At 39.8% G+C, this 19,916-nt stretch overlaps 1 protein-coding gene across 3 annotated transcripts in view; it reads left to right on the forward strand.

The window, feature by feature from the left end:
• Window positions 1-19,671, forward strand: part of HIBCH (3-hydroxyisobutyryl-CoA hydrolase) — a 107,269-nt gene extending 87,598 nt beyond the window's left edge. The window contains exons 10-14 of one of the 3 annotated variants that reach the window (XM_068968730.1): window positions 2,576-2,634; window positions 3,353-3,434; window positions 11,473-11,592; window positions 16,099-16,132; window positions 19,210-19,671. In XM_068968730.1, coding sequence (XP_068824831.1) covers window positions 2,576-2,634; window positions 3,353-3,434; window positions 11,473-11,592; window positions 16,099-16,132; window positions 19,210-19,325 — 411 coding nt within the window. In that variant the 3' untranslated portion in view covers window positions 19,326-19,671. The remainder of the gene's footprint in view (window positions 1-2,575; window positions 2,635-3,352; window positions 3,435-11,472; window positions 11,593-16,098; window positions 16,133-19,209) is intronic. The other 2 variants (XM_068968731.1, XM_068968732.1) reach the window with 2 other exon arrangements.
• The last annotated feature ends 245 nt before the right edge of the window (window positions 19,672-19,916 follow it).

Raw genomic sequence — 19,916 nt, forward strand, 5'->3', positions numbered from 1 at the left:
CATGGGCCGTGAACACTTAGTGCTGTGACTATGCATGCAAGCATGTGAGCGTTTCATCGGAGTTTGTCAAAGCATTTGACAGTCCCTTATGTTGTCAAGTTGGATAAATGTGGGATGGATTATAGTATGTGGAGGCTGAAGGGCCTTACCAGAGAGTTCTGATAAGTCTGTAGCTGTTGGTCTGTAAGTAAAGTCATCTTGGCCTTATTCAGTGGTTTTTTTCCAGTTATTTGGATAAGAATGTTGATGGCATTTTGATCAGATTGATTTGAAACTAAGAAAAAAAAAGTGCTTCCAGTTCAGAGTAATATGTTTAATAGTAAAACTATGAAATTTGATTGGTATGTGGGGAAGCATTCCGTGTGTTTCCTTTATTCTCTCATTACTGCCGTGTTCACAACACGCCTGACGCCACATGTGTTTGCTTTCCACGTGTTAGGCGGTTCTGTACAACACCAGCGGGGTGTCTTATGACTCATTGCAGTGCTAACACCACCTACCTGAGATTACCATCAGATCACACCACTCACGGGCCCGGTCCCACAAGATGGGCTGCCCTTCAGACTCCAGTTACAAGTCTCAGGTTGTCACCTGTACTTCTCACTGGCTGGCAGTAAACTGGGGTTCTTTTCTCGGCTTTGATTTGCTAGAATGACTCATAGAACTCAGGGGCACACATAACATTTATTGGTTTACTATAAAGCACACAATGAAGGATATGAATGCACAGCTCAATGGACAAATGTATTGGGTGAGCTCCGGAAGGGCCCCAGGCCCAGAAGCCCTGTCTCCGTGAAGCTGGGGTGAGCCACTCTCCCTGCGTGTTTATCACCTGGGAAGCCTTCCAGACCCTGTCCTTTGGAGTTTTTTCGGAGGCTTCACTACATAGGGACAGTTGATTAAATCATTGCCCACTGGTGATCAAACTCAATTTCCAGCCTCTTTCCCTTCATTAGAGGCGGAGAAGGGGGAGGTGTGGGAGAGTGTGGACAGTGAGGGATGAGACTCAAAGTTCCCTTGGTTGGTTCCCCTGGCACCTGGGGGCTTTCCTCAGGAACATAAACAAAGGTATGATTGAAAAGGGCTTGTGAATAACAGAAGACACCCATTTCACCTTCATTTCAGGAACTGAGGACAAAAGACCACATATTATAACAAAAGATGCTCCACTTAGGGATTTCCATGGGTTTTCGGAACTGTGAGCCTGGAATAAATGGCCAAATATATGGGTGAAGACCAGATACATGTTTTTTATTTTAAATCACAATGTCACAATAGAGTTAATTGAATTTCAGTCCAGGGTACTAAATTCATAAGTACAGGATGGGAGAAATGTAGCCTACAGTGGCACCAATTTAAAGAAAGTCTTAACTGTTCAGTGGAAACCAGTAGCATAAGAAGACTGCCCTGAAACTAAGCCAGAGTTGCTGCAGGAAGGGGGACCCCTTCCAGGGCCTGAGAGGGGGCTCTTGTCTAACACTCAGAAATGAATTTCTGAGGAGACACACGTGCTGACAAAGCAAGAGATTTTCCTGCAAGGGGTGCCTGGACAGAGAGCGGTAGGGTAAAGGAGCCCAGAGCGGCTCTGCCTCGCGGCTCGCAGTCTTGGGTTTATGGTATGGGACTAGTTTCTGGGTTGTCTTTGGCCAGTCTCTCTGATTCAGAGTCCTTGCTGGTGGGGTACACATTGCTCAGCCAAGGTGGATGCCAGTGAGAAGGATTCTGGGAGACGGTAGCACACGTGGCACCTCCTTTTGATCTTTTCTGAACTCTTCTGGTTGGTAGTAACTTATTAGTTCTGTGTTCCTTACTAGGACCTCCTGTCCTAAAACATCTCATATACTTGGTTACGGTGTTGCCTAGCCAGGGTGGGTGGTTCCAGTCAGTGTGCTTCCCCTAACAGTTAGTCCTGTTATATAAAACATTGTTTCCAAAACAGGCAGGGGTGTGCAGAGCCTTGTTGTACTGTGCTGTGATTCAGCCACACCTGCTGCTAAGGTACTGTGCCACACTTGGAGAATAAACTGGGACTTGCACACAGGCAGCTCTCGATTGTAAGGGGACTCAAAGCTGCACTGTGCAAGAACTGGCACTATAAACAGGAGAGGGCGGATTTTTGGTCCAGATTGTTTTTTTTATCCTAATTATAGTTTTTCATGCACTCATGAGTTCCTTTCTGAGGTAGTGTTTTTTCCCCTGGAGTCAATGCTGTGGGGACATCAGAGATGTGGTGGGAATTTCTGTATCAGAAATTGGGGCAGGATGACTTCTCAGGTCCCTTGCAATCCTTAAATTCACTGACACACTTTGATGATGACATCATCATGTATAATGCCTACAAATAAAAATACAAGAACATTTTTTTTTGCTGTTGATACTTCTTTCAAGTGTTAGTCTGGAATAATACATAGTCTGACTTTTGAACATACAGTGGTAGTTATTTATGAGACTGGATGTAATTTTGACTGAAAGTTATAATTTCCCTCAAAATATATCATTAAAATGGTGAAAATTTTAAAGATTTTACAAAGATTTGTATTACTTCAAATTAATTAAAGGTTTTCTTTTCAAACAGTCAAAGATTGATCAAGACAAGCCTTTTATACTTGAGGAACACATGGACAAAATAAACAGGTACCTAAAGAGAGATCTCAATCATATCTGTTCCTTTGGAAAGACTATATTAAACTGAATTTACTGACACTGTAATTGTGCTGTTTGACAGTGCACCGAATTCTGAGATCAGGTAACATAGTGTTTTTATTTTCACTTACCTTTGAAAGTGGCTTCGTGTCCACTCTTTCAGGGGGAAATAAATTCATTATATTTAAGTAATCTATCATGTTGTTTCATTTGATCACAAAACATCTTTCTTTTTCTTTAATGGGGAAGAGAGGCTAGAAAATAACAATTAATTTACCTGTTATCTTCGTGAAGTCATCTTTTCTGAAGGGCTTATCAAGCTGATCAGCAAAAAGTTTTGTGCAGTGTTTGCGAGACTGACAGACTGACTGAAACGTAAGAGGAGGGAAAAGCCACTGGAATATAAGTCAACTCTCTTTATACTTTAGAAGCATCAGTTTTTTTATAGTTCAGACATCATTTATGTATATATAATAGATTCAAGAAAGCAGAAGAGAAAATTTAGGCTATATTCATATTAGTGAAGGTAGGTTGCAAACACATACCCAGAGAAGCAGTATTTTATTTCATCATCCTATAGTATAGGTTGGAAATTTTTTCATTTTTGAAATAAGGTTTAAGGGAAATGTATGTTTAGATTCATTGCTATCATGGAAAGAAGAAATCGCTTGCATGTTGTTGAAGTCATATGTTTCCTTTTTTTTAATAGTTGGTTCTCAGCTAATACTGTGGAACAGATTGTTGACAATTTACAGCAGGACGGTTCATCTTTTGCCCTGGAGCAGCTGAAGGTAATACACAGACTGTCTCTGCCTGGAGTGTGGTAAGCTCGTGACAGAGCAGCCTCTGGGGGTGTCAGAGCTCTGTGCTGGGGACGTGGCCCACTGCACAGTGTTTTTTCTGAGCTCCATTGAGCATCGGAGAGTAGTTCCACAGAGCCTTTACCTAAACTCGGATGCCCTGTTGCCGGGGTCCAGCCCCGGTGGATCCAGGGTAATTCGAAGGTGGGGACGGAGTCGGCGTCCTGGAAAAAACTTATTTAATTACAGATATAGAGGGAGATTAGAAACAGATAGTGTAGTAGAAAAAGAGGCTGAATTCAGCTCGGAAAACGGGGAGCGAGAAAGAAACGACACGGGGGAATCAGTCTTTCCAGAAACTGAACCGATTTCTTTATTTTTCAGGTTTGTTTATATGCCTTTTTGTTATACATAGGGATGAATACAGAGTCACGCGGGGGTCAGCAGACCTGACCCTTGTCACAATCAGGTGCTTCATATAAAATTATACAAAGGTCTTATGAGTTTCATCATCTTTTAGCCATGAGGTCTGCTGACATTTTATGGCCCTTTCTGATACCGGTCAGTTAACCAGAAAACTTATTTTTCCAGGGGTGATTTTTTCTTAAATCAGGCGCCACCCTCCAAATAAAGTTGCATTCCTATAGGGTGAGGGTGTAGTGAGTTACAACAAGAAAGGAATTTATTTAACCTAAGGTTTAACATGATTAATCTTAAAGGTTAATACTTATTTCTCCTATATGTTGGTTATATTCATTATAAGGGCAGGAATATGGAGATTTAGCAGCAAATATTGGCTCAACAAATGTAAACCCTTCCCCAATGTTTCCCTTAAGATCTATTTTGTCTTAAGATAGTGATAAAGTTACATTTTTGCATAGCAAGGACACAGTGATTTATAACAAAGTACAGTGATCTATAACAAAAGAGAAGATTCATTAACTCAAAAGTCTAGTATTGCTAACATCAAAAAACTACTATATTTCCTTTTCTATATTCCAAATACATTGATTAATGTATTCCCAGGTGCCTAAGGATAAGGAGGCCTGATGGCAATCATTGACTTATTAATGAAAAAAGCCCAATGCTAATACTCCAAACTCTCTGTGCTGTTTATGGCTGAGAGGCTGTCACACAAGCTAGTCTGTCAGCAGAGAGGTTTGACCTGAGACATCCTTGTCACACCCAGGGCAGGGAATCAGCAGTAATTATTGGCACGACAAATGAAAAAACCCTTCACCAATATAATTCCTAATCAACCTACTAATACTATACTAATGATCTTCTAACTTCTCAAAAGAGTCTGTATTTAGAAAGTTTTAAAACATCCTGTGCCTCTCACAGTTGGGAGGCTGTAAACAATCACATGCGGCCGGACGAGCCTGATCAGGCAGGCCAGAGAACCTTCAGAGTTCGTAAGTTGAAACACTTGTCACGCCCAGGAATTTTTATTAACTGGAGCTGCAAGTTCACTCCTTCTCTGAGAGAAATGGTTATGGGGGAGCGCTCCCCGTAAAATACTCTGATTTGGGGGTAGATGCTCGGGAACAGGAGGTTTCCTGAGGCTTGATCAAGCCTTTGCATATGCCAAGCTTCCTTCCTCATGACCTTTGCCATGGGTGGAGTTCCTCACGCTGGCTCCCAACACCCTGTCTACCCACTGGATAGTGACAGCAAAGCTAAGCTGTTTTTAGGTTCTTTGAACGGAATAGAGAAGGACTTCATAAGCATGCTTCATCTCCAGTAGTCCTTTTTGTCTTGAGGGAGAAATGTTCAGGGACATTTTTATAAGGGCTGGATTGATGGACAACAGTCACCTTATAATTTATTGCAGTTGTGACATTAAAATGTAAGTTCTATTAAACTTGCAACACGTCAGAATATGGTCTTTTTAGCAGGAAGTTTAATAAGAAAGTGACCCCTTTAAAACCAGCAAGAGGCTCCATCTTCAGCCATAGGTGAGTGCTAAGTGGTGTGCCCCAGTGTTAGTACACTTCCGTCTTTCTTCAACATGACTCTCCTTGTGACAGCAGGAGAAAAGCTGTTTTTGTGTAAATGAGTGCACATTGGATACTGACATTTGTGGAACCATCATGTGACTGTTAAACTTGGTTTATTTTAGACTTCTAGACAAAGGAAAGAAAAAGATGTTTCCTTATCCTGAAAAGAAAAGGTGGTTTCTCATTATCTGATAGTATTTTTCAATTTATAGGTATAGCATTTCAGTTGTCAGATAACTTACTGACAAAAATTTAAGTTAAATCTTAACTGTAAAGATGAAAACATTTCCTCATTCTTGAGGGAATGTTAATTTGTCAACTAGGATCTTATTTAGTATGGGGATTTTATTAACTTTCAAAGTGAAAGTGAAGTTGCTCAGTGGTGTGAGACTCTTTGTGACCCCATGGACTATAGCCCAGCAGGCCCCTCCATCTATGGGATTTTCCAGGCAAGAATACTGGAGTAGGTAGCCTTTCCCTGCTCCAGGGGATCTTCCCAACCCAGGGGTTGAACCCAGGTCTCCCGCATTACAGGTGAATTCTTTACCAGCTGAACCACAAGGGAAGCCCAAAACAGCCATATGTTTCTCTAATTCACAAAAGTAAGTTACCATTAATAACTCTCAGAAATGTTTTCTTGGTTTCAGAGCAACACAGAAGCCAGCATTCCTGTCCCCCCTTCGCCCGCCCCGCTGCAAGAGTGTTAAGTATGCACTTGGCAGTTTCATTTGAAAGCAGTCATGGGGCAGCATATTTTCTCATAGGCTATATAGCACCACTTTAAGGCAGTACAGAAAAGCAACTAGCCATATTATTTTAAAACCACTGGCCTAAGATTGATTCAGCTTTCTTCTTGGAGGAATTTCCAGGATATTGATCTGTAAACGTTACAGGTAAAACTCCACAAGACCAGGGAAAGAGTCACAGGAAAACAATAGTTTGAATAGTTAGCAAGGCTCACACAGATCTGCCATGAGCCAGAAGGTTTACACTTGAGCAGTGGGGATAAATTAATACTAGACTGAAACTTGCTCTGAACTCCCAGGATAATTCATTGGGGAGAAGAAAGCGTTTTCAACAGATGGCTCTGAAACAAATGGATATCCATATGCAAGGGAAAAAAAAGGTTATTGGCTCTTACTTTGCCCTTGTAGGGAGGAAAAAATCCTCTATCCTCTTAGGTTCTCTGGCTGGTCTGAGAGTCACACTGACATAAGACAGATCAATGGGAAAAGAATATACAGATTTTATTAAATTTTTACAGATACATGGATGTCTGTAGAAGAGAATGAAGACGTGAGGGATGACCAGAGCAGGAAGCTTTCATCCCTTTTAGATAAGAAAAGACAATAAATTTGTAAAGAATTGACGAGACAAAGAACTTTTGGTTAGGAGTAGTACATGGTGAAGAAGTAAACAAGGCTTATTTGTACAGATTTATTGGCCCCAGTGGAGAAGGAAATGGCAACCCACTCCAGTATTCATGCCTGGAGAATCCCATGGACAGAAGAAGTGCCTAACGGGCTACACTCCATGGGGTCACAGAGAGACAGATATGACTGAAGCGACTTAGCACACACGGATTGGCCCCAAATTCCCCGTTTCTGGTGATCAGGATGTCTTCCTTCCTCCTGGCACAGGGAGGGTACCTTTCACGCGGGGGTTGCATCTCCTGCTTTCAGGAAGAAAAGGAGGGTCAGAGTGCCCTTCTTATACCTATTGTTTCCCAAATGCCTTTTACTCAAAATAATCAGTATGCCAAGGTGGCATATCTTGGGGTAACATGCTTTGAGCTCCTTCACACCAGATGCAGTTCCAAATAGATTACAAATGTAAGTGCTAAAACTGTACCACTCTAAAGGAAAGCATAGGAGAAAATCTTGGTAACTTTGGGTTAGATAAGATTTTCTTTAAATGTGCAAAGCTGGAATTGCAAAAGAAAAAAAGTTGATAAATCTTTATTACAGTCAAACACTTTTCCTCTTTGAAAGACACTATCAGGAAAATGAAGCAACACTTTGGGAGGAAATATTTATAAGACATGTATCTTATAACAAGACTTAAATCCACCATATATGAAGAACTCGTATGACGTAAGAATGTAAACATAACTAAAAATGGGAAATGTGGACATTTCACCAAAGAAGATATGTGAACGGATAGGAGGCACATGAGAAAATGCTCAGCATCTTTATTATTATTAAAAAAATATATCTATCTGTGCTGGGTTTTAGTTTCGGCCTGATGGATTCTTAGTTCCATGACCAGGGATTGAACCCAGGGCCCCTGCATTGGGAGCATGGAACCTTAGCCACTGAACCACGAGGCTAGTCCTTCAAGATCTTTAATCTTTAAGAATATGCAGATTAAAGCCATGATGAGATGCTGCTGAGCATCTATTAGAATGGCTAAGATTTAAAAAGTTGATAGTACCAACACTTAGTGTTGGTAAAGATGTGGAGCACCTATATCTCACATATTTCTGGCAGGAAAGCAGTTTGGCAGTTTCTTATGGAGTTAAATGTACACTTACTGGAAAAATCCAACAATCCTACTTCTAAGGATTTACCAAAGAAAAATATAAACATATGTCTATACAGGTGCTTGTACTTACATGTACATAGTAACTTTATAGTTGTCCCAAACTGGAAACAATCCAATCCCTGGTGGTGTTGAATGAGTAAACAGATTGTGATAAATTCATACAGTGGAATATTATATTCAACTATAAGAAGGGATGAGTTGGTACATTAAAAGCTCGGATGAATTTCAGAAGCAATATGCCAAGTGAAAGAAGGCAGACACAGAGGATTACTTAATGTATGATTGTATTTTTATGAAATTCCAGAAAAGCCAGAACTGTAGGCACAGAAAACTGTTGCTCAGTGATAGAATTGAGGGAAGTAGAACTCTTTGGGGTGATGGAAATGTTCTGTATCTTTATTGTGGAGGTAGTTGTACAACTGTATACATCAAAATTTGTAGACCTAAATTCACTTAAAATGAGTGAATTTTATATGTAAATTATACTACAGTAAAGCTAATTATTTAAAAAATAAAATGATATGCCAAATTATGTTTTAAAGTTTGCGCTATAGAAGTGGGCATTAAATTTGCTGCAGTTTTGCTTTTGCTAGGGCATTTGAGGTTATTTGTAGTTTTTTACTGTTAGAAATAATGCTGCTATGAACAATTTGGTCTGTGTCTTCTGGTAACAAAGATACGCATTTCTGTATACACCTAGGAGTAGTTCTGCAAAATCACATGTGTTGTTAAAAGATACACTGAGGCATATTAAAATTTTTAAGAGTTTATTTGAGCAAAAATTGATGCAAATGGGGCAAAGTCTTTTATGGAAAGGAGGTGGAAGCAAAGCTTATTTGTTTGGCTGTAGCTTAAGCAGTAGCTTTATTTGGGAAAGCCTAAATTGGCTGTTTATGATTGGTTGTCCTTAAATTTTTATTTTTAAACTTGAGGCATTACAGGCTCAGATTTTGGTTTGCTTACAGGCTACTAAAGCATTAAGGGCACTTCAGTTGGTTGGCCTCTATTTAATTTAACAGTATGTACATTTATGTTGGTTACTGTCAAGAAGTTTTCCAATATGGTTGTACCAATTTACATTACATAGTAAGTTGCTCTACATTCTCACCAATGCTTGAGATTATTTGTCTTTTTCATTTTAGTCACTTTGGTATATGTAAAATAGCATTGCATAGTGGTTTTAATTTGCCTTTCCCATGATGACTAATGAGGTTGAGTATTAATTCATACCTTTATTGACTGTGTGGTATCTTTTCTTGTGGAAAAAAAAAACCCCACAAAAAAACTTAAGTCGCGTCAGTCATGTCCGACTCTGTGCGATCCCATAGACGGAAACCCACCAGGCTCTGTCCCTAGGATTCTCCAGGCAAGAACACTGGAGTAGGTTGCCATTTCCTTCTCCAGTGCATGAAAGTGAAAGTGAAGTGGCTCAGTCATGTCCGACTCTTAGCGACCCCATAGACCATAGCCTATGAGGCTCCTCCGTCCATGGGATTTCCCAGGCAAGAGTACTGGAGTGGGGTGCCATTGCTGTTAAATCTTTTATTATTACTGTTAATATGTAGGAGTTATTTCTATGTATGTGGATATTTCTATCCATATTAAGTCCTTTACCCAGTACATAAGCTACATATATCTTCCTCCTATCTGTTACTTGCCTTTTTTCTCTCTTAATGGTGGCGTTTATTTCTGTTCAAAATGTGTGAAGAAGGTATCCTGAAGATTTGGGGCAGACCCATAAATGGGAGATTTCATTAAAGACTCTTTACATTAATCAACTATAATGTAGGATAGGAGTTTGTTATTTTGTGGTTTTGATATCTGTTGTTTTAACTATGTTATTATTCTTATTAACTTCTTAAAAAGTGATTGGATATACCATTTTAGATTTTTCTTAAAAAAATTAAAAATCCAACGTATACAGTGTCTCTAATTAGTATTCCTTACTTTTTATTTTTCTAAGTGCCGTTTCCCCTTGTAGAAGACATTACTTCTACTCAAAATGGTTTCTATACTTTTTCAAATAATTTGTTTTGACCTGTTTAGCACTGATTTATTTCTCTAGTGCCTTGCAAGTATTTTAAAGTATCTGCTATTCAAATTAAATAATTAAATAATTTCTACTGTATGAACCAATGATTTATTCTTCTTCTCTGACCTCTGTAATTTGAAAACTACATTGACTACTTCTTAAGTGAATACTGCCTGTAACTTACTGAAACTTTTCTCCATGGCATTTTTAACAGTTCAAAGAAAGTTTTTATTTTTTTAATTAATTTATTTTAAGCTAATTTTTTTCTTTTGTATAGTTCAGTTCAGTTCAGTTCAGTCGCTCAGTCGTGTCCGACTCTTTGCGACCCCATGAATCGCAGCACGCCAGGCCTCCCTGTCCATCACCATCTCCCGGAGTTCACTCAGACTCGTGTCCATCGAGTCCGTGATGCCATCCAGCCATCTCATCCTCTGTCATCCCCTTCTCCTCCTGCCCCCAATCCCTCCCAGCATCAGTCTTTTCCAATGAGTCAACTCTTCACTTTATATAGTTATTTATTTATTATTTTTGGCTGTGCTAGGTCTTTTCTCTGGTTGTGGCAAACAGGGACTGCTCTTCGTTGTGGTGCGTGGGCGTCTCATAGTGGTGCCTGTTCTTGTTGCAGAGCGTGGGCTCTAGGGTGCGCAGGCTTCCCTAGTTGCTGCACGTGAGCTCAGGAGTTGTGGCTTCCGGCCTTTGGAGCACAGGCTCAGCATTTGTGGCGCACGGACTTAGCTGCTCCGCGGCACGTGGGATCTTCCTGGATCAGGGATCAACCCTGTGTCTCCTGCATCGGCAGGCAGATTGTTTAGCACTGAGCCACTAGGGAGGCCCCAAAGACAGTCTTTTAAAGTAGTGATTTGGATTTTTTAATGGAAGGATTAGAAAGTTAATCTCATAGTATGCTAATAGATTGGGAATATTCTGTAGTCTTTCATCAGAAGAGAGCAGAATTATATGCATTTATATTTTTTCCTATACCTGTATATATTCTTTCGAGTTAGATGAATAAGCCAATTTGTTGCCTTTAATTAGCTTCTTAAGCTCTCAGTTCCTGTTCATTGTCTTTACCCTCTGTTTAATGTCAGTATCAGCTCCATTTTTTAATGCATTTTTAAAGAGTAAAATGATCTAAATTTACTTGAATTTCTATTAGTGTTCCTACTTTTGAGATTAAATCTGACAGAATTTAAACTTTAGGGAATGTTATACATTTTTTTTTAATAAAGAAAAAATGATCTTCTTTGTGATACTGGACTAAAAACTTTTGTTTGGTGCTTTGCCACGATTAGGCTAAGGCATAATCTTACTTTTGTGAGATTTTGTTGTATGAAGGTATTGTTAAGGAGCAAATTTTAATGTGATTTGTATCAAAACTCAGCTAGTTTATTATTTAAAAGTAAAGGAAGTATTGGGTTAAAGCTAGTAAAAAAAATTTTTTTTTCTTTAATAGGTAATTAATAAAATGTCTCCAACTTCACTAAAGATCACACTAAGGCAACTCCTGGAGGGGTCTTCAAAGACCTTGCCAGAAGTATTAACTATGGAATATCGGCTGAGTCAAGCTTGTATGGTAAGAATTTTTCTTTAAAGTAATTTCATTTTCTAGTTGTGAAAGTCATATATGTTCATTATAGAACATGGTAAATATAGAAAATTTATAAACAAGAAAATTGAAACTGTCTGTAAATTTACTCTGTGAAAATACAATGGGCCAGTTAGCTTAAGGTGTGGAAATACTAGATTGTTAAGCCTTTATGAAATAGCAGTTACATTTGCATGTAATTTTAAGAAGGACTCTGACCTCTTGAAATTCAAGTAGAAATTATAACCATTTTCAGAAATTATATGCCATTTTCAGGCATAGGCAAGAAGCATAAATTCTCTAAATCTAAATATATATAAAATGCACAAAGGGAAGTTATTAGTCAGTTACGTTTTTCAGTTAATAGACTAGCATTAAAATACCATTATGGATACACTTAAAATAGGCAATAATCACATAGAATATTATTGATTTCATGAAATATTTTAGTCTTAGTGATTTCTTCTTCCAGATAAATTCTTTTAAAGCAAAATTACCTCTTTTGCGTTATGTGTAGAGAACCTTTGCATTAATAAACTCATCGCCTAAAGAAAATATTATGTTTAATATCTAGAAAGCAGATATACCTAATAGACTTCCATGTCCTAGAATATTATTGTGAAGATACTCAAAGTAGTTCATATAACCATAAATTAAGCTCTATTAGTCATATCTTGAGGTTACTCCGTAGTATATAAATTGCAATGAGGTCAAGTCAGTACTGTGCTTGGTACTTTATATGCATTCTCTCCATTAAATATTATACCGTCTCTAGAAAGCAGGTATTATTATTATTTCCACTTTGCAGATGAGGAAACAGTGGCATAGAAGAGTAACCTACCTCAGGTGATGCAGCTATTAAGTGGCACAGACATGGCAGGTGAAGCCCGGTGGCCAGAGTCTTGACCACCACCCGATATACTCACACAGTGCCTCTTTCCCACTGTACATTTAGCGCACTGACTGGATGGATTGGTTCCTTCCTCCCGTCATTCTCCCAGCAAATACACTGGCCATATGCCAGGCACTGTGCTGTGTGTTACCTTGTTGTACGTCCTTGTTCTCATGTAATTTATGGTTTCCTGAGACTATAAAGAACAAATAAAATAAGTAAAATAATCACCAATTGTGGTAAGTGCTCCAAAGGAAACATACAAGGTTGGTGATAGCATGATGTGGGGAAAAGAGGGAATGGGGGAACCTTTAGATAAGTAGGTCCAGGAAAACATCTTGAGATGTTAGCTCACCTGTCACCTGAAGGGTGAGACATGAGCATGTTGAAAAGCCTTGTGGGTTTCAGCAAGGGGTGATTTGGTTTGATTTGTTTCAAGAAGGTAGTTTATTCCTGCTGAGTGATGATGGGGTTGGAGGGGTTTCAGAGCGGGGGTGAAGATCAGATATGAGTTTACTGCAGTAATCCAGGGGCAAAATAGTAGTGGCTTAGACGCGAGTGGTGGCAGTGGTGGGGAATAAATGGATTTGAGATAGATGTAGCAGATAGATAGGCCTTGATGGATATGAAGGACAGAACACATTTAGGAGTTGGAGTTTACAGGTGTGGGTTAGAAATTTAAGTCTGAAAGACAACACCAGTTTAAAAACAAACAAAACTTTGGAGATTTACTTATTTACTTAACAAATAAGAGTGCTTATTACCATGGGCTCAGCATGGTAATAAGGTGAACAAAACAGACATATCCCTCCTCTCATGGAACTTACTTTATAGTGGGGCAGATAAACTATAAATAGATAAATTTGTTAATATGTAGTATATTATTATAAATACTAAGGAGAAAAAGTAAATTGGGAAGAAGGGTATGGAATAAGGAGGACAGAAGTTGAACTTGTAGATAGGATGACCAGGGAAGACCCCACTGAGATGGTGATCTTTGAGTGAAAACCTGAAAGAAGTATGGTAGTGAGTCATGCACATACCTTGAGGGCACCTGAGTACAAAGCTCTGAGGGGAGTGAGGGGTGGCCTCGTGGATAGAGTGGGGCAGGGGTGGTCAGTGGGTGAGAAAGAGCAGAGCTGACAGGGTAGGGAATGGCTGTGCAGAGCATAGGGGCCTTGGAGGTCTTTATAAGACTTCATAAGATTGCTGCAGGGGTGCCATAATTCTCATGGCCTGCAACCAGAAAGGCAGGAACGTGGAGTAGGATTGCTATTATGGCATTTTATGGGATCATGTCTGTACAGTACCCAGGGCAGAAGAATGAGTTTCTGTGAAACAAGTTAAATTCATAAAAGACTTAATCGATTTTCTCTCCTTTTCACTTCACTTCAACATGTGGCTGTAGGTAGGGTAGTAATCTTCCCTGAACATTTCTTGTACAGTAGTCATCTGTTTTAGCTATGTCAACTGCTTGCTTTTGTTCTGAGTAAAATGGGAAGGCACTGGATGTTCTTTGAGCAGTGGAGGGCCAGAATCTTATATGTTAACAGAACTGATTGCTTAGGCACTGCTGTGTTGAGTTTAGAGTGGATAAGATCATATCCTGATGCTGGGAAAGACTGAAGGTCAAAGGAGAAGGGGGCAGCAGAGGATGAGATGGTTAGATAGCATCACTGATTCAATGGACATGAATTTGAGCCAACTCCAGGAGAGAGTGTAGGACAGAGGAGCCTGCTGTGCTGCAGTCCCTGAGGTCACAAAGAGTCGGACATGACTTAGCGACTAAATGACAAGAAGATCGTATAGAAGGAAAATGAGCAGTGGAAGAGGAGGAGGACAGAGGTGGGAGGACCAGGAGAGCATGGTGTCATGAAAGCAGGAGAGGAGTGCCCCAAGGAGGAGGAGTGCTGCCGAAGCCTCTGGTAGACAAGAATAAAGGCATACTATGCGACGGCAATGCTGAAGGTACAGGTGGCTCTGGCAAGCCATTTCAGGGGTGTGTTGAGGCAAAAGCTACAGTGTGATAAGTTGGGGATGGGAGGGGAAGTGAGTAAATGGGATGTGAAGAAGCGAAGACTGTGTTCACAGCCTTTTCTTCTTGAAAGAGAAACAGGGTAGAAGCTGAGGCTGTGAAATCAAGTGAGATTCCTTTTTTTTTTTGTAAGGTAGAAGTTACTAGAACATGTTTGTAAATGATTGGGAATGATCCAACAGGGGAAAAAGATTATATTGATGCTACTAATAATAGTTAACATTTACTGAGCACTTACTTTCTGTCAGACGTTGTATTGGGATGTTGATATAAAATAATCGCAGAGAAGGCAATGGCACCCCACTCCAGTACTCTTGCCTGGAGAATCCCATGGGCGGAGGAGCCTGCTAGGCTGCAGTCCATGGGGTCGCTGGGAGTCGGACACGACTGAGCAATTTCACTTTCACTTTCACACTCACTCTTTGGAGAAGGAAATGGCAACCCACTCCAGTGTTCTTGCCTGGAGAATCCCAGGGACGGGGGAGCCTGGTGGGCTGCCGGCTGTGGGGTCACACAGAGTCGGACACGACTGAAGCGACTTAGCAGCTTAGCAGGAAGATGGAGGCATTATCATTTCATATAAGGAAACTGGGAAGTAGAGAAATTACTGGCCCAGGGTCACGTAATTACCAGGAGATGAGCCCAGATAGTTGAAGTGTAGGCACTTAACCACTGAGTTATACTGTGTACATTGACCATGCCAGGAAGAGAGAGAGAGAGACCTTCTCAGGTATAGCCTTTGAGAAGAGGGCAGATGAATGGGAAGGCAGGGGAGGACTGGCCTTTGGCAGGGGAGGGTCCCTTCTGCCTGAGTTGGGACTCGGAAGGCATGGTGCAGATAGCTGTAGTTGGACTGCAGGTTTTTCGATAGTGAGAAGAAGAGAATGTTCATGTCTTAGGGCTTCTCTTTCTTTTTTTAAAATAAAGGTTGTCATTAGCTGAGAATATAGTGTAGGTGGTTAAATCATTAGTTGAGAATCTAGTGTAGAGTGTAGAACTTGCCTAGGGGTAGACGTTGTGAGGACGAAGACAGTGAAAGTCATATCCAGCAGTGGGAGAGAGAGCACGGATTGTGAGGCCGTTCTCTGTGCCTTTGAGGTTTGTGATCTTGACTTTTACGGAGCCAGTCATAGCTCTATGGTTCATCTGCAGTGAGATTTAGCTGTGTGAATGCAGGCAGAGATAAATGGTAGGGTCTAGCTGGTGCTGAGATGTTGGCAGGATAGAATAAATGGGAGAAAAAGGCTTGAGGGAGATGAGGGCATTTTCAAGAAAAAAATGACTGCATTAAATAACTGGGGAAACTGGGCTGGATGAAGAGCAAAGTGAAGCCAGAACAAATGGTGAGAAAGTCATAGGTCACTGGAGCTCAGTAAGATTGGGGATTTGAAGCAGTGGAGGTACTTAGCAAATAAGAAAAGGAGGAGGTGATCAGAGGTGGTCCAGTCTCTGAATGTCGTGGCTCAGGGTTGGCCACGAGAGTGGGGACTAAAGGGGGTGGAAGAGCAGGGCTCGTCAGGAAGGAGGATGCCCAGAAATTCCTCTTTGAATCTTGATTTTCTTTCAGAAAGGCCATGACTTTCATGAAGGCGTTAGGGCAGGTAAGTGACACTTGTTTCCTTCTTGGCTATTATGGAAACGGGAACGGGATTTTTGAGCATATATTGTTTAAAAAGGACAGTTGTTTTATTAGTGAAAATCAAACTTTTGTAAAGACTGAAAACAAATTTTAATATTACCAACTGACATATGAGGGAAGATCAATCTTTGAAACCAGAATTGTTTTAAAAATTCCAGTAGCCTTGTCACTGCTCCTTAATTTATATATAAGAAGTAATCCTGCTCCTAGCAGTCACACGGACTACCTCTGCTGAGTGCAGTGTGGGTTTGTCAACTCATTCTGCAGCTGAAGCTTTTGAAAGATGCCTTTGTTCTCTTGCAAAAAGCCCTGAAGTCCCTGCTTTTCTTTTGTACTGCCTTGGTGAAACCCCAGCCATGTTGAGCCCTGCCATCTACCACTTTGCCTGTACCTAGCAGCTCAACATTGCCTTGAGAAAAAACTGCATGACATAATTAGCAGCATCTGCAAATGGTATCAATTCCTATTCTTGCTTGTCTTCAATCAGAATATTAAGAAAAAGCAAGCAACTGATTTTTGTTCTAGCAAATTTGCAATCATTTTTTAATGTATGAGCTCATATCCCTATAAACAATAGCTGTCATTTATGTTGTATAAAATGAGTTCTTTCCCTCTGCATGTATTTTACATATCTACCTTTCTTGTGTTTTTATTTATCACTTTAATATAGTACAGACTCTAGATATACTTTATCTGAATAAAAGGTTATATTCTCTGAGCAGTAAGCTTCAGTAAACACTAGTCACTATGGTAGAATTCTCTTCACTTCTGGCATGATATAGTATAAGAAATAAAAAATCCTTTTAGAGAACACATGGAGCTGAATCAGAGGAGATGGTTATACAGAGGAGTATGTTTTATAGAAAACATACATTCATCCCACTGATTCCCTGCAAATTCTTGCTGCATGTGGATCAGAGCTTAGACCTCTGATTTGAGGAGGACCTGTGTGCTACTTCGGAGAAGGCAGTGTCACCCCACTCCAGTACTCTTGCCTAGAAAATCACAAGGGCGGAGGACTCTGGTAGGCTGCAGTCCATGGGATTGCTGGGAGTCGGACACGACTGAGCGACTTCCCTTTCACTTTTCACTTGCATGCATTGGAGAAGGAAATGGCAACCGACTCCAGTGTTCTTGCCTGGAGAATCCCAGGGACGAGGGAGCCTGGTGGGCTGCCTGTGTATGGGGTTGCACAGAGTCGGACACGACTGAAACGACTTAGCAGCAGCAGCAGCAGCTGTGTGCTACTTGGATTATGCTGCTAAAGTATTCAGTGTATGTTAATAGAAGCCCTTCTTAACTTAAAAAAGAAAGGTATTATTTTTAGGTATACCGTTAGATATTTTAAGGAAAAAGGACTGAAACCAAGTGACATCAAAGTTCTAATTCATAGGGCAGGGGCTTATCAAGCTACTTATTAATGAAGAATAAGTATGCACCCTCATCTTTCAGCATAACCTCTTTATTCAGAAAGGAGTATCTATTCTGAGTAAAACTGTTAAAATGTTCTTGCATAACCAAATGTTTGTTACAATTTGCTAATTATAAAGTATGTTAGCAGATTAATTAAATTACCAAATTAGAGGAATGGTTGTCAGAAATGCTCTTAACATCTAGAATAAACTTCTTCCTTTAGAACTTACAGAAAAGAATTTTAAAAGGATTAACTCAGATTTGCTGGAGAGTTACCAACTGGAGTTTTGAGTGGGTACCTCACGAAACCTTCTGAAAAACCTGAGTTTCCCAAATGGCAAGAATGTTTTATCTGTGCTGGATTAAAAATGTTGTTAGTTTGAAATTAAGTAAGATTGAAGATTTGAGTAATATTCTCTTTGCTTTTGTCCTTCAGTAGACTGTTAAGAAGGTATATAGCATTGCCTTGAGAGCTTAAAAGAGATTCTTGTAGAAAGAATATTCCAGGATTGTTTTTATTTACTCTGTCCAGGGAATGTAAAACTTCCAAATTGGCTGGGATCATAGCATCAATGTTCAATATCACCATTGATCAGATACTGGAATCCTGTAGTCAGGCGGCTAAACCTTGGAACCCTACAGTATCCACATTTAATTATGCATAAATCCTCTTTCCTTCTATCTCCTGAGGCAGCCTGCTGCCTTTGGTTCCCAGATTGCTTCTTTAATTATTTAGCGTTTTAGTGATAAACTTATTTTTTAATGTCGGCCGGTTGGCCTTGTATGTTTAAATATTTTCATTCCTCACAAGAATTATGCACAGTCTAAGCATGGTTGAAATTCCCTACCACAGCGCATTCTCTTTCTTGTTTTTAATTTTTTTTGAGATAATTGTAGATTTACATGTAGTTGTGAGAAATAATATGGAGAGGTCCTCCATACCCTCTACCCAGTTTCCCAAATGGTAACATTTGTATAACTGTAGTATGTGATCACAACCAGGAAACTGACATTTTCCTCCCTTTCAGAAGGCGGTTATGGATTGCTTCATACTTAAAATCCTGTGGGGATACTGTGTGGCTATGCTAAGTGATGACTATACTTGAAATAAGAGAAGCAGAGCTTCTCCTGATAACCTGAGGTGGTCTGGTGTTTTGACTCAGTGTGAGCTAGGTGATTCAGCAGAACAGCAGTCTGCATATTAATTGTGCATGAAGTCCCTTTCCCTGTACCTTAAGTAATTTTCCTCTCAGTTCAGTGTAGAGGTTAGAAGACAGATCTGGGCCCTCCACCCTGCCCTGCCTGTTTTAGCTCTTTTACAGCAGAGATTTCATCTATAATTTTATTAGAAAAAGTTTGAAGGCTTAAATCACTGGATGAGTTCAGTAGACTGTATTCAAGTTAGAAGCATCAGGCTGAGCATGTTAGGTCATCATCCAAATTCTGTGGGGGCTTAATTTAAGGGGAGTAGGGGAAGGAACACATACAAAAATTTCAACTTTGCAGGAAAAGATGTGCTATAGAAGAATATGCCTAGTCCAAGGTAGTTTGTGTCAATTCAGTAATTAAAATCTGGTAATACCAGAAAAAAAAAATATTAACATTTCTTTTGTCTCTACATGACAGTTTTAATAGATAAAGACCAGAGTCCAAAGTGGAAACCAGCTGACCTAAAAGAAGTTACTGATGAAGATTTGAATGATTACTTCAAATCTCTGGGAAGTAATGATTTGAAATTTTGAAATGATTGGATTTTTAAAATATTATTTTGGAGCAGAGGTTGCCAAACTATGGCACATGGGCCAAAGCCAACCTGCTGCCTGTTTTTTTATATATTGCTCAGCTAAGAATGGTTTTTGCATTTTTAAATTTGGGAGAAAAGAAATCAAAGACAAATATTGGCATGGCATGTAAAAATTACATGAAATTCAAATATGATTGTCTATAAATGAAACTTTATTGGAACATGGTTTTACTCATCTGTTTACATATCTATGGCTGCTTTGAGTAGTTGCAGTAGAGATTGTGAGGCCTGCAAAGCCTAAAATATTTACTTATCTCATCCTTTTCACTGGAGGTTGGGGCTGGTGCACTGGGACGAACCAGAGGGATGGTATGGGGAGGGAGGAGGGAGGGGGGTTCAGGATGGGGAACACGTGTATACCTGTGGTGGATTCATATTGATGTATGGCAAAACCAATACAATATTGTAAAGTAATTAATCTCCAATTAAAATAAATAAGTTTATATTAAAGAAAAAGAAGTTTGCCAACCTCTATTTTAAAAGATGGAAAAATTTGAAGGTCTTTAGAGATTCCTGAGTTAGCATATCT

This window comes from Capricornis sumatraensis, chromosome 3 (genome assembly GCF_032405125.1).
Source record: "Capricornis sumatraensis isolate serow.1 chromosome 3, serow.2, whole genome shotgun sequence".
In the NCBI taxonomy this organism is placed as follows: domain Eukaryota; kingdom Metazoa; phylum Chordata; class Mammalia; order Artiodactyla; family Bovidae; genus Capricornis; species Capricornis sumatraensis.